At 37.0% G+C, this 14,015-nt stretch overlaps 1 protein-coding gene across 1 annotated transcript in view; it reads right to left on the bottom strand.

Annotated features, from left to right (window-relative positions):
* The window catches only part of LOC137653900 (protein argonaute-3-like), a 189,921-nt gene that overhangs the window by 62,544 nt on the left and 113,362 nt on the right, over nt 1-14,015 (bottom strand). Inside the window, exon 9 of the mRNA XM_068387527.1 lies at nt 6,065-6,249. Coding sequence (XP_068243628.1) covers nt 6,065-6,249 — 185 coding nt within the window. The remainder of the gene's footprint in view (nt 1-6,064; nt 6,250-14,015) is intronic.

The following is a 14,015-nucleotide window of genomic DNA, read 5'->3' on the forward strand; positions in this document are numbered from 1 at the left end:
GGAGCATAGATTTGAATGATCTTCAGTTTATACTTCTTATTTAGGATGATAATAAATGCTGCAATTCTATTATTAGTAATACAAAATTATTGTATGTTACCTACAACATCGTCTTTACATATATTAGATGGAGGCAGAATTTTATGAGATAGAGTTAGAGTTGATAAATTAGTTGCTCAAGTAATGAGGTCAGATTTTAGAAATACCCAAGCTTCCAATTACAAGTCAGATTTCTCAAACTCAGACAGGCCAACATGGAGGACCTTTTGTTTAAGGGGACTGTCCACCATGTCCGCCATTTTTTTTCTTAATGATCCAAAATACACTATTTCTGTATATGTTTTAGACATATATAATACCTTTATCATAAAAAATTTCAAGCCATTTGATCAAAAACTCTTTGATTTATTAGCAAAAATCATGATTTTGAAAAAAAAAAAATAGTTACATTTTTCCCCACTAATATGACACCAATTGTACTGAATCTTACACCATAAAAACTACTTCATAAACAGAACAATTCTGTGAGACGGAATTTTTAGTTCCCTTTTTGTTTTGTTTTTTTATGCCTTTTTTTTCCTCGTCTAGACGGAAAATAATCGTGAAAAAGAAAGTAAAAATTCCGTCTCAAAAAATTGTGGTATTTTTATTCCTCTTCTCAATATCTTTCTCTTTAAAATCGAACAACAAATAAGTGAGAAAAATGTACCTAAGTGTGAATAAGTATGTTTTTAGAGTTATGAGCTCCCAAATATTTGCAACAAATTTTTGCTTCTTTCCTTAAAGAAATCAAGATAACATTATTAAGATAACTTTTATTGTTTATTCCTACATAAATGCACCCTAAATAAGATATTTAAACCCTAAGTTTACTTTAACACTTGGCGTAAGGATGTCATGAGTTACCAGCAATTTCTCATTGTTGCCAGTGTTCAAGTTAGCATGTTTCAGTCTTATTCATGTTTCCCTCTCTTCTTGGTTCTTTTTTCTTGTTCTCTGCTTACTTTTTGTTCTTTATATGACCTTAGGTAACATTGGCCTTGCTATAAAGTTCCCGAGGACGTTGTGAAAACACAATGTATATATGAACTGCAAGTTAACAAACACATGCATTATAACTTTTATACATCTTTGGAATCTCTGGCTGCTGATTTCCCAGGACGTAGATCGCTCACCTACCCTCTACCAATGCCTTCTATTTTTGCCAGACGTACGAGATTTCGAAACATAAGTGAAAAAATCGCTATATATGTGAAAAATGAACACACAAAGACGATTCTGTCAAACTCAGTCATGCAGACGACGCAGTAAGGATGACGTCATCATTTAAAGACCGCTATATCTTCGTTATTTGTAAAAATAATTGGCTGAAACTTCTGGAGAACATATATGATATGTTTATGTATACAGTAATACCTTGAGATATGAGCTTAATGCGTTCTGGGACCAGAGCTCGTATGTCAATTCGCTCGTATCTCGAATCAATTTTTCCCATATAAAATAACTAAAAAAAAAATTAATCCGTTCCCACCGTCTGAAAAAAACACCTAAAAGCAGTATATTACTGTGGAAAAACATGTTTTTAATTGTTCTAATTCACAACCTACCTTCACAAATTAACAAACAACCTATGTACTGGTTATGATCTGCAATAAAATGTGACAGACGGTAGCGGCTAACAGCGGTGTGTGTGGAGGAGGAGAGACTTGACGGCAACACATTCGGTATACTACACTTTTGTAACACTACGTAACATACTTTACTTTAAATTTAACTTAAATGAAATTAGCTTACTGTACACACACTTAAAAATAAATGTTAATCTTGCGTTACATTAAACTTAATTCTAATTTTGTTTTCATTTTAATTTTTTTACTTTTCTTCTTCCGGCTTGGCTCTTTTTGCCTCACTTTGTGACTCAATTTCACTTTCACTTTTTGCCAGCCTTTTTAAAAGGAACCTATCTATGGATGTTTGCTTTTGTCTCCCTTTCAAAACGTTACGAAAATGACGTACACGTGTCGTCACAAAAGGGTAACGCACGACCACACGCCAACTTGTCCGGGTGCCTCTTTTCCATAAAATCAGAAAACTCCTGCCATTTAGCTAACATGTCTCTTGATTTCCTTCTTTATAGCATCCTTCTGCTTGAGGATGGTTCATATTGTTGATGTACTCCTCTCATATTGGCAAGCCAGCTCAGTCACTCGTACACCACTCTCATGTTTTTCGATCATTTCATGCTTTATCTCGATTGTCATCATACGCTTCTTCTTTTCACTACCCTTGTTTCCACTTGTTTACTTTGGACCCATTGCTTATTCACTTAATTCTATACTGACTACACAAAAAACACGTAAAAAATGCAAACACTACAGCCGATGCTCGGATATAACTTTACGCGACGGAGATCCGACCGGGAAGAGCGAGCGATGCTGTCCTCGTGAGCAGCCTCTTGCACACTCGGCCACCTAGCGGCCGCATAGGGAACCGTCTCGTATCCTCGTATCTCGCGGCAAAAACTTGCTCGAAACTTTCCTCGTATCTCAAACTTCTCGTATGTTGAGTTATTACTGTATACATAGAAGCAATAAAACGATTTTCAATTTCTGAAAGTTGATATGTAAAAACACCATGGCGGACGGTGCCCTTAGGAGATATTAGAACAATTTCGTTACAGTAGACATTCCAGAAGGATTGGCAACCAAACTTGGAAACCTTATCGTAGAACAGTATGACTGTATATTCAAGCGAAGTGTAATAGAAGGAAAACTATCCCACTTCTTTCCCGTTTGGCAAAGACTACAGCCCGACCCAGGGGATTCGGCTGTGTTCAAAGAAGACTACCGAATACCGCTAACTACAGACACACCTTTATCAAAGGAATCAGTACTGTATCTAAAATATCTTAACAATTCACAAAGGCTCAGTTACTGCAACTAAAATTTGTGAAACACTTAGAGAAAGGTGTGATAGAAGACTTCATAAACCCTTCTCCTTGGTTCTACAACAGATTATTCCTAATCTCCAAAAGCTCAGGGAGGTTTCAGATCAGTTCTAGATGTCTCAGCACTCAACAATTTCATAGTGTTTACAAAGTCCTCAATGAAAACACCCTCAATGGTCTGGGAGCAATCAAACAAAAAGATTGGATGCTCTTGATAGACCACTCATGTACATATTTTCCCATTTTGCCTAAATACAAGAAAATATTTCGCTTTGCCAACTGATCAAGGATGTTCAGTTTAAGTACCTACGTTTCGGCCTCAGAATATTCCCACACGTCTCCACCACAACTATTGCCCACATTTTGAAATGGTTGAGTTACTGGGACGCAGAGTTCTTTTGTAACTAGACGATTGGCTAATTTTAAGTGATTCATTGGAGATGATTGAGTTCAACAATCAAGTTATTCATGTTGTTGGGTTGGTTAGGGGTCTTAGTCAATGCCAACAAATCCCTCCTGGATTCGACTCAGAAGAATCTAATTAGGCAATGATGAGAGCAACAGTTCCTTTTCAGGTTTTTCTGTTGGAGAGGAGGATCAATTCTCTTCTTTTGCTACAAAGATTCAAACCAATGAAACACATTATTATCATTATCATTATTATTAGCTAACCTACAGCCCTAGTTGGAAAAGGAGGCTGCTCCAATATAGTGGAAGACCATGGTACAGAGGCTATGGCACTTCTCAGCACTAGAAAACTATGGTTGGATTTTAGGAGTGTCCTTCTAGAAGAGCTACTTACCTTAGCTAAAGAGTCTCTTCTACCCTTACCAAATAAAAATTAGCCACAAAAGTAGCCTTGAGTGACAAAGAATTTTTCGGTAATGTTAGTGTTGCAAGGTGTATGAAGAAAGAGGAGAATGTGTACAGAATAGACCAGACTATTCAGCCTTAACCAAAGAGGAATCCAATGTAGTACTATCTGGCCTGTCAAAGGACCCAATGACTAAATAGCAGTAGTATATCAACGGGTGGCGGGTGCCTTGCCCAACCTACCACCAGTATTGTTTATGAAGCTTTTGTACATATGCGATCCCAAAAGATATTTATCCCACTGGGGCATCTGAAGGTAAGAAGTTTTCAATTTCATACCAAATCACATTGGAACAAGACAACCAATTTAGACACCCTAACTATCTCATAGATAGTAAATCAACTATACCAAATGAATTCCTAGGATGAATGCAGTCACTTTTCACAAGGAGTCCCTGTTTACAGACATGTTACAGGATGGGTGGGGAGCAACTCTGGGTCTTTTACATTAACAAATTCAATGGCTGTTCCAGCTTGCACCGAAATCATCTCCCCAATTGAAGGAAAAAAGGTTTGTATATGCATAGAACAAATACCTTGAAAATCATGAACTAGATTCTATTGTAAAAACTAAACCATGATATAATGAACACCACAAAGGGACACAGAGCAGATGTCAAATTGATAAAACTAATGGTGTAGATGTTCTGATTTAGACATGAGTAGTTCATGGTGACACGGCACAGTTTCTACCCCGCAATATAAGTAAGATACCATACTGGTTGGACCCCAGAGGAGAGTGATATAGGAGTAGAGAGAAACAAAAGAAAAATTAGCTTTTCATCTTGAAAGTTGAGAAGCTTGCACTGTACATATTAGCTATGTGACTCACAGGTAAGACTCATATCAATAATTGATAACTGCACATACATAAAAGATTCACACTATTCCATGATCATAAATATTAAGTGCCCTGTTACTATTATTAATATTATTACTTGCTAAGCTACAACCCTAGTTGGAAAAGTAAGATGCTATAAGCCCAGGGGCCCCAACAGGAAAAATAGCCCAGAGAGGAAAGGAAACAAGGAAAAATTAAATATTTTAAGAACAGTAACATTTAAATATTTCCTATATAAACTATGAAAACTTTAACAAAACAAAAGGAAGAGAAATGAGATAGAATAGTGTGCCTGAGTGTACCCTCTAGCCAGAGAACTCTAACCCAAGACAGTGGAAGGCCATGGTAAAGAGGCTATGGCACTACCCAAGACTAGAGAACAATGGTTTGATTTCGGAGTATCCTTCTCCTAGAAGAGCTGCTTACCATAGCTAAAGAGTCTCTTCTACCCTTACCAAGAGGAAAGTAGCCACTGGACTTTTACAGCGCAATAGTTAACCCCTTGGGTGAAGAAGAATTGTTTGGTAATCTCAGTGTTGTAAGGTGTATAAAGACAGAGGAGAATCTGTAAAGAATAGGCCAGACTATTTGGTGTATGTGAAGGCAAAGGGAAAGTGAACCGTAACTAGAGAGAAGGATCCAATGAAATACTGTCTGGCCAGTAAAAAGACCCAATAACTCTCTAGTGGTAATATAATCAGATACATTCCAAGCATGGTTTCTTAAGTTAACTTGGGCTTCAAACTCATAACCCAACACCCTACTCTACATTACTTTCACAAAATGCCAACACTAGTTATCTAGCCTATGTATCTAGAATCCAAACAGCTATTTCTATATTATAAAATAATTTTAACAATGGTTAATTATTTTTTTCTGCTTTGAAAGTACACAAAAGAATCGATTAATTGCAAACAGTTTCTTTTCTTTGAAACTTACCTTTGAAAGTTCTTAGCTAATGGACTTACTCTATTTGTGTTAGCTAATAAGTATTACAGTACACCTGAATCTTAAAAACATCAATAGAAAGTAAAGTGTTCTAAACTATTCAGCGCTCTTAATATTTAAGCCTTATCTTTTTAAGCATGTCAAAGGTAAACTTTTGTATTTTACCTTTCGTTAACTTTTGTGTCAAAAATATTCTATATGAATATATTCTGATTTGAAGAATTACTGATCAAGCTATTTGTCTGTAACCTCAATACCTTTAAACTCCTGCCAAGTTCAGATGCCACTAAATAACTATCATAAACAAGTTGGAATGTTACATTAATTTCAATCTCAAGTAGTAAAACCCTTTCATAAAAGTAATAACTACAGGTACTTTAGTATCAAACCTAAAAGCTTACATAAATTATGTGTTAACTAATTTGAAGTTTGAGTTGAAACAAATATTTACTAACCATAATCTGATGTCTTAGACACAAAAATCACCATAATTATCTGTAGTTTAGGGTGTCTCTTTTGGAGGCCCAGAAGGTCAGACTCTGGTTTCCGATGGGTATATTCCACTGTGAGTGTTTCTACTGGATTATCAATTTCCATCCCGCGGTGTTTTCCCATGTCAATTATTTGTTTAAAAAATCTGCTGAAAAAGAAATATTTAAAAATTATTAACAATTGTACTTCTCAACTAAAGAATATCATAGTTATGCTAGCAGTGAAAGTATGATTCATGCTCAAGTCTTAAAATAATAGTACAGTGGTACCTCTACATACGAATTTAATCCGTTCCACAACCGACTTCGGATGTAGAAAACGTTCGGATGTAGAAACGAATTTTCCCATAAGAATACATTGAAATAGGATTAATCCGTGGTTGAGCCCAAAAACCTATAATAACTCCTTAATAAATTACTACACATAATTATACATGACAATATGCACTCTAAATTAGATAATAGAAATGTAAAAAAGAATAATTATCAAGAAATAATAAATAAGAAACAGGTTTTTAGCGTCACTTTACCTACGCAGAGAGGAGACGGACGGGCGGCGAGGAGGTAGAGAGGTTGACTACAATAAACGTACACTACCGTAACTTATTCTAATTTACACAAAGTGAACTTTAACCTAACTTAGCTTATTTATTTTTTTTATTTTTATATTTTGTATTTTTTTTACATTTTCTTTTTTTCTTTTTGATGATTAATTTTAATCACTTTCACTCTACACTTAAAATTGATTGAATTTTTTTCTCTTCAATCTTTGCCATTTTTTTTTTTCTCACTTTCTTTCGCTTCACTCTTTGCCGTTTTCTTTGAACCACTTCCTTCCTCTTCATCCCGAGTTCGCTTCGTAGTTTTTTTAAAGAAGCTATCGATAGAAAGTTGCTTGGTACAGCTTTTCAGAATGTTTCGAAAATAAATTAGGGAAACATCATCAAACTGCGCAACTACACGACAAACCTGCAATTTCTTTGGATGGTATTTGTCGATGAAGTCGACCACGTCTTGATATTTTCCCAACACCTCTTTTATTTGCGCCAAACCTAACACATGTTCTACCTCCTCGATCCCATCCTTGTCATCACTTATGTGCTCAGACATAGCATGGAGTTCCTTGAGCTCCTCTGTGGTAAGTTCGTCGTGATGTTCTTTTGCAAGTTTACTTCTAAAGAAAGCATTTCCTCATTAATTTTCTCACCACTACCACTACCACTACCACTTGCGAAACTAAGCCTTTTAGGAACCCATGATTTACGTAAAATACCGTAAAAGGATGAATGTAAAAAATCACGATTAAAACACAGTTAATAGCAGAACGCACAGGGCACAACCACACGAAGCCGACGAGAACAGAGGAATGTCCCAAGCCACGCTAATTGAGGGTCCCTCCGAGGTAGAAATGCTGCCTTCTATCGGCGGAAATAAAAAATACATCCGGCGCTATGAATACCATCTACGTGCATGGGTATTGTTTACTTCGGGTGTCGAAAAAAAATTCAGGTGTAGAATAGGAACGTGTTCAAATTGTACTTCGCGTGTCGAAAAATTCGAATACAAACGGTATGACAAAAATTGCTTACTTTGTGTGTCGAAATAAAATTCGGGTGTAGTCGAAAAATTGCTCGAATTTTACTTCGGATGTTGGAAAATTTGGATGTAGATACGTTCGTGTGTAGAGGTTCCACTGTAGTACAAAAGACTAATCTTGAAAACACCTTCAAATATATCAATCTATACAGTTATTATTATCATTATCATTATTATTATTATTATTAATTGCCATCAGCATATTCTGTTTCCACTGACAATGATATTGATACTTGTATCACCGCATCAGCAGTATGCTCACTTGACTCACTTAACGTGAGAGCAGTCACCTGGGACAGAGTTCGCACTGCCACAAGTAGTGACGATAACATGCATGAACTGCTCAGCCTTATAGAATGCGGAGTACCAGAGTCTCGCCAAGAATTTCCTGTACAGTACATCTTCGAGAGTATTTTCAATTCCGCGAGCATCTCTACACTGTTGATGGTGTGATACTATACAAGGAGCGTATAGTTATTCCTCCAGCCCTTCGTCAGGAAATTCTCACATCTCTTCATTCAGCACATCAAGGAATTACTTCTATGGTATCGCGAGCAGTCATCTGTGTTTTGGCCAGGGATAACACCCGCTATAACAGCACTTCGAGCTGGATGCAACCACTGCAATCGCATCGCGCCTTCGAATCCTAGTGCTCCGCCTACACCCCTTATATCTCCAGACTACCCATTCCAATGTGTTTGTGCAGATTACTTTCACTACCGAGGAGTTGGATATTTAGTTATAGTTGATCGATACTCGAATTGGCCCATAGTTGAACGATCTTCGAACGGTGCAGAGGGTCTTATAACTTCACTAAGCCGAACATTTGTGACATTTGGGATTCCGGATGAATTGACATCCGATGGTGGACCTGAATTTACAGCGACGGCAACTAGGCAGTTTTTAAAGGACTGGGGAGTCCATCACCGCCTTTCCTCTGTGGCCTTCCCACATAGTAATTGCAGAGCCGAAATAGGCGTCAAAACTGTCAAGCGTCTTATAGCGGACAACACGGGCAGTAACGGTGATCTCAACACTGATGAATTCCAACGTGCGATGCTCCAATACAGGAACACACCTGACAGAGATACCAAGTTATCTCCTGCAATATGTGTATTTGGTCGTCCCATCAGAGACTTCATACCTGTCCCGCCCGGCAGGTACCGTCCCCACGACACGGGGAAGGAAACACTCGATGCAAGAGAGGAGGCCCTAAGACATCGACACCTTAAACAGGGAGAGCGCTTATCAGAGCACACTAAGAGACTACCCCCACTGTCCGTAGGTGACCGGGTTCGCATCCAAAATCAAACAGGAAATCACCCCCTGAAATGGGACAAAACCGGTGTCATCATAGAAGTCCGCCAATTCGACCAATACGTCGTCAGAGTTGATGGCTCTGGTAGGGTCACGCTAAGGAACCGGAAGTTTTTGAGACAATACGTGCCTGTCAGGAGTATTCCAGAAGTCCGTACAATTAGAGATGACTATAATCGGAATCAGATTGTACCTATTGCCAATCCTTCGACCACTAAAACGTCTGAGACCATTGCGAAGGACACCATTCCGACAACCCAAAATCCGGACACACATGGTACTCTTCCACTGACCACTTTGCCGTTACCAAGTGGTACTACCCCTAACATTCATTTTGATGTTGCTGCTCCGGAATGCTATCCCAACGACCTCGGTAACACTGCGAATCATCAAGCAGAGATTCCGCCTCCCAATGATAGCACAAACTCTCCATCGCAGTTAACTCCTGCCATGCCAACTTTGGAGCAACGCAAGTCCAGACGTACCCGTCGACCGCCAACATGGCACTGTGATTTCGAGATGAACTAGCTATAGTGTCATCATGATCAACACATGACAATAATTGTTTTTCAAGTTTCCGTTCCTTCACATGCTAACAGGAGTTTCGTGTTCATGAACCTATAATTTGGACGTTTAATTGCCACCCAATGTTTTGACATCAGTTTTAAACCGACCTCCACGAGAGACATTTTAAAAGGCCGTTTAAAAACTTGGGGGGAGATAGAGGGTTATAAACATTGAGTTACTGTATATACATTGTTCATAATTTATTCTTAATATGTTTTGTGTTCATTTGAGTTATATACATTGTTCATCATTTATTCTAAATATGTTTTATGTTCATTTCAGATTGACCGTGGTCATTGTTCAATAATAAAGACATTTGAATAAATGGACCAAGCTCTTATTTAATTATTATTATTATTATTATCATTTATTAATTATTAATTCATCATCATTTTCATCATCATCATCATTATTATTATTATTATTATTATTATTATTATTATTATTATATGGAGTTGGTGGAAGGTTGTTGCAAGCAGTGGAAAGTTTCTACAAAGGTAGTAAAGCATGTGTTAGGATAGGAAATGAAGTGAGCGATTGGTTTCTGGTGAGAGTGGGGCTGAGACAGGGATGTGTGATGTTACTGTGGTTGTTTAACTTGTATGTTGATGGAGTGGTGAGAGAGGTGAATGCTCGAGTGCTTGGACGAGGATTGAAACTGGTAGACGAGAATGACCAGAGAGAGAGATTCAATATAGTACCATCTAGCCAGTCAAAGGGCCTAATAACTCCCAAATGGTAGTATCAACAGGTGGCTGGCAGAGCGCCAGCCACCTGTTGATACTACCAACCTACTGCACTTCTTACAAGACAATATCAGATAGTTAAATATAGAGGTAAAGATGAATACATTTAGAAATTACATTTACATACAAAAATATTACAAAAGACGGCAAGGAAAATTACCAATAAGACTTTTTCTAGTAGCTTAAAATAATATTTTGCCCTCTCATATAGACACTTACAAATCAACTACAAACCTATAACTCCTTTCTATACCTCATTGAAAACCATGTTGAGGAAAATCCAGAAAAGAAGACAAATACAAACTGATTATATTTACTTATCTATGCTTGTTCAAGCAATGAAATCTCCTCAAATAAAATTAACTCCCCTTTAATTGGGATGTTTTAAGGCTAAGATCAGTACAGTTAGAGATAAGGCTTTATCAGATCAATCTAATTAATTGCTGGCTTCTCAATTGCATTCTAATAAGATGTAATTTCACTGCATGGGACATTTACCAGGTTTCTCAGTTTCAGCAAAACAAAATGGTTAAATGGACTTCGAGGTGGAATTGACCAAAAGTCATTCCTTCAATTAGCGCTATACAATTTGGTTGACCAGAGGAGTTTCAGCTATAGGAAAGTGTTTAGGCCCTTTTATTGAAAATTCTCCCTTTAGCCTATTCCACTATGTAATTCCAACTTTCCATTATGGAAAATTAGTTTGTCAAGGCACCCTAATCTTCATCAGATGTTTGATTTCTTAAACTGAGAGAATGTTGGTCATTTGTTAAATGATTGTAATATACGAGTCCTATCTTCCACTCTGAAACAGGACTTGGAAGGACATACTGATCTTAATTAAGGGGGCCAGCCAGAATGCCAATATATGGGGGTATAAGGAAGAAAAAACACAAATCCTGAAAAAAATGCACAGAGCTTCGTAAGGCAATGGAGAATGCGTACACGAAATATTTCGTCAAAATTCCTCTTACTTTCATAGTTACAGGGTAATTAGTAAAAGTAACTCAATAAACCATAACATTGTTACCTACAAGAAAATACAGTATTTCTTCTGTTATCGTAAATTTTGATAATTATTACATTTTAATGTAAAAGAAATTGTGAACAATGGCATCTGTATAACTTCCACAAGTCGCAGACCTTCGTAAATTATATCCATCGCCCTTCAGACCTACCACAAACCTGAGAGATAGTACACGCCTGAGTTTGTCCTCTGACATTCACTCATTTTTACTTCTGTTTTTCTTGTTTCCGGCAAGAATTTTATCATTTCAAAGAAGAAAAGACAATTTTAACATCTTGCTAAAAAACATAAGAAGAAAATTCAGTTCAGGAAAGAGAAATATTGGTGGTTGTAGTAGTAGTAGTAGTAGTAGTAGTAGTAGTAGTAGTAGTAGTAGTAGTAGTAGTAGTAGTAGTAGAAGAGAGAGAGAGAGAGAGAGAGAGAGAGAGAGAGAGAGAGAGAGAGAGAGAGAGAGAGAGAGAGAGAGAGAGAGAATGTGTGTGTGTGTGTGTACTATTGTAATATGAAATATATTATATATCAAGGTTAAAAATGTGAGCAGTGTTAAGATCAGTATTGCCAATATTGAGGAAATTTCCTAAGATCTATGAATTGCAAATAAATGATGTAGGAATTTGGAAATTTATGACAAAATAAGGGAAAGATTTATATGGATTGAGACATTTTCAGGTAATTATTTGTAATATGTAGATAATTTGGTGTGATATTAGACATAATTATGTGATGGAATTTGACTGAAACAGCAGCTCTTGACAACTTGTATCGATGATGTCTTAGGTTTGCGGCAGAGGGGGAGAGCAACACAGCTACTGCTAGAGAATACTTCCAGTGTAATTTGATCACATATGCCAACACAGAAATACAGTACACTAAATTAGCCTTTACATAATTATGAATAAAGACTAGAATCAGAAGTATCTCAGATGGTGGTGGAAGAGAGATGTGATGATAACTGTCTCAAGTTGGGGGTTATCGGGGGGAGGGGGGGTTATAGTAGTGCCTCACTAAGGGAATGTCCCCACTGGTTAATAAAAGTGGTGAGATTATGCATGGTAATAAAAAAGCACTAAAATAGCCCTTATACAATCAGGAAAAAAGGCTCGAATCCCAGTAATTGTTGGTTGGCTGAAGAAAGAGGGAGAGACTAAATTCATGGAGGGGAGGAGTTTTTTACAGTGAAATATCTTAGGTGTGATATAAAACAATGTGTTGTACTCTTTGGTAGGATAAACAAATGATTTTCACTTTCATATGGTTTATATTTGTGAAAAACATATCCAGTACATAAAACATTAATTGTATCTGGCATGTTTTGATATTCGAAGTATGTCATCCTAGTGAAGGTGTTAAAGGGAGGCACTTAACACATCTCTAACTTAAACAAATCAAAGTCACCTTTATATGTATTATACTGTTCTATAGGAGGACTTAGTATATGTCCCAACATGGTTACTAAAGTAGGGAAATAATCACCGCTATAAAGGTCATCTACGACCTTGTATTGAAACACATCAACAATACTGGTAGACAAAAGAGTTAAATCTATTGATGAATATGTTCCATGAAGTTTTATAAAAGTTATGATAAATCATTATTTGTTCAACCTTGGATCTATTTGTATCAATAGCAACACAATTAGTATAAAAAAAGGGGACTGTGGGCATTGAAGTCTCTCATCAATTAGCGATATTCTTGTATATTTTGGAATTCTTTAGTAAATTTTGCCAATTATATTACCGACTTTCTTTTGCAGGCATTCATAGCCCTTAACAATATCATTACACATTTCTCTGTGGGATGCAACATACCAAATTTGTCCAAGTATAAACAAAGAAGTCAAATCCTCAACCTCACCATACAAGGCAAAACACTTGGGAATATATTCAAATTTAGAATCTGAAAAGTTTTCGAAACTGCAATTTCACATGACATGAAAGGTCAGAAACTTAACCCTTTTTAATACTTCAGAAGGCAATCTTAGTTTTGCTATGGCCAGCATATGTTATATAAGCCTCAAAATCTTCCTTGTCATTTGAGAACTTCAATTTCATCAATTCAATCACTCCAAAGGGCGTTTAAAGAGTAAACAAGTCTTTTCTTAATTTACAAGTAACTTCCATGTAATATAAAAAGTTCCAGTGTTTTATACTGGAGCTGCAAGTATCCAAAGGGCAATCTTTTTTAGTAGTTGAGGTCATCAACAGGAAGGCAGGATATGGTTGGAGAAGAATAGTTGGAAATATTTTCCTTACCGGCAGTAGCAGAGGTCGTCAACAGTGTCAGAGAGTGTGCTATAGGAACGGGGCAGGGGAAAGAGTACCAGTTTCTTGGGGGGAAATAATCATAAAAATGAACAAAACAAATGGGAAAAATAGTTTAGTGAAAGAAAAGTTTAGAATGACACTAAAGCTTTGAGATCCCATTAACCCTTTATGAAATCAATTTCTCCATCAATGATACCAGTGAGATTTGACTCCCAAATATACACTCCCACCCCTACCCAGGGGGGAGAGTACCACCACGATTAGAGTGGTTCAAGTGCAAGCCGAACCTGCCTGATGGGACTGAAAGCATTGCAAGAATACAATTATCCATGATACAATCATAGTAGCAGGCAAACCGGACACAATACCAAGAGTCCTACCTCTATAAACCCACCCCA

This window comes from Palaemon carinicauda, chromosome 15 (genome assembly GCF_036898095.1).
Source record: "Palaemon carinicauda isolate YSFRI2023 chromosome 15, ASM3689809v2, whole genome shotgun sequence".
Classification (NCBI taxonomy): domain Eukaryota; kingdom Metazoa; phylum Arthropoda; class Malacostraca; order Decapoda; family Palaemonidae; genus Palaemon; species Palaemon carinicauda.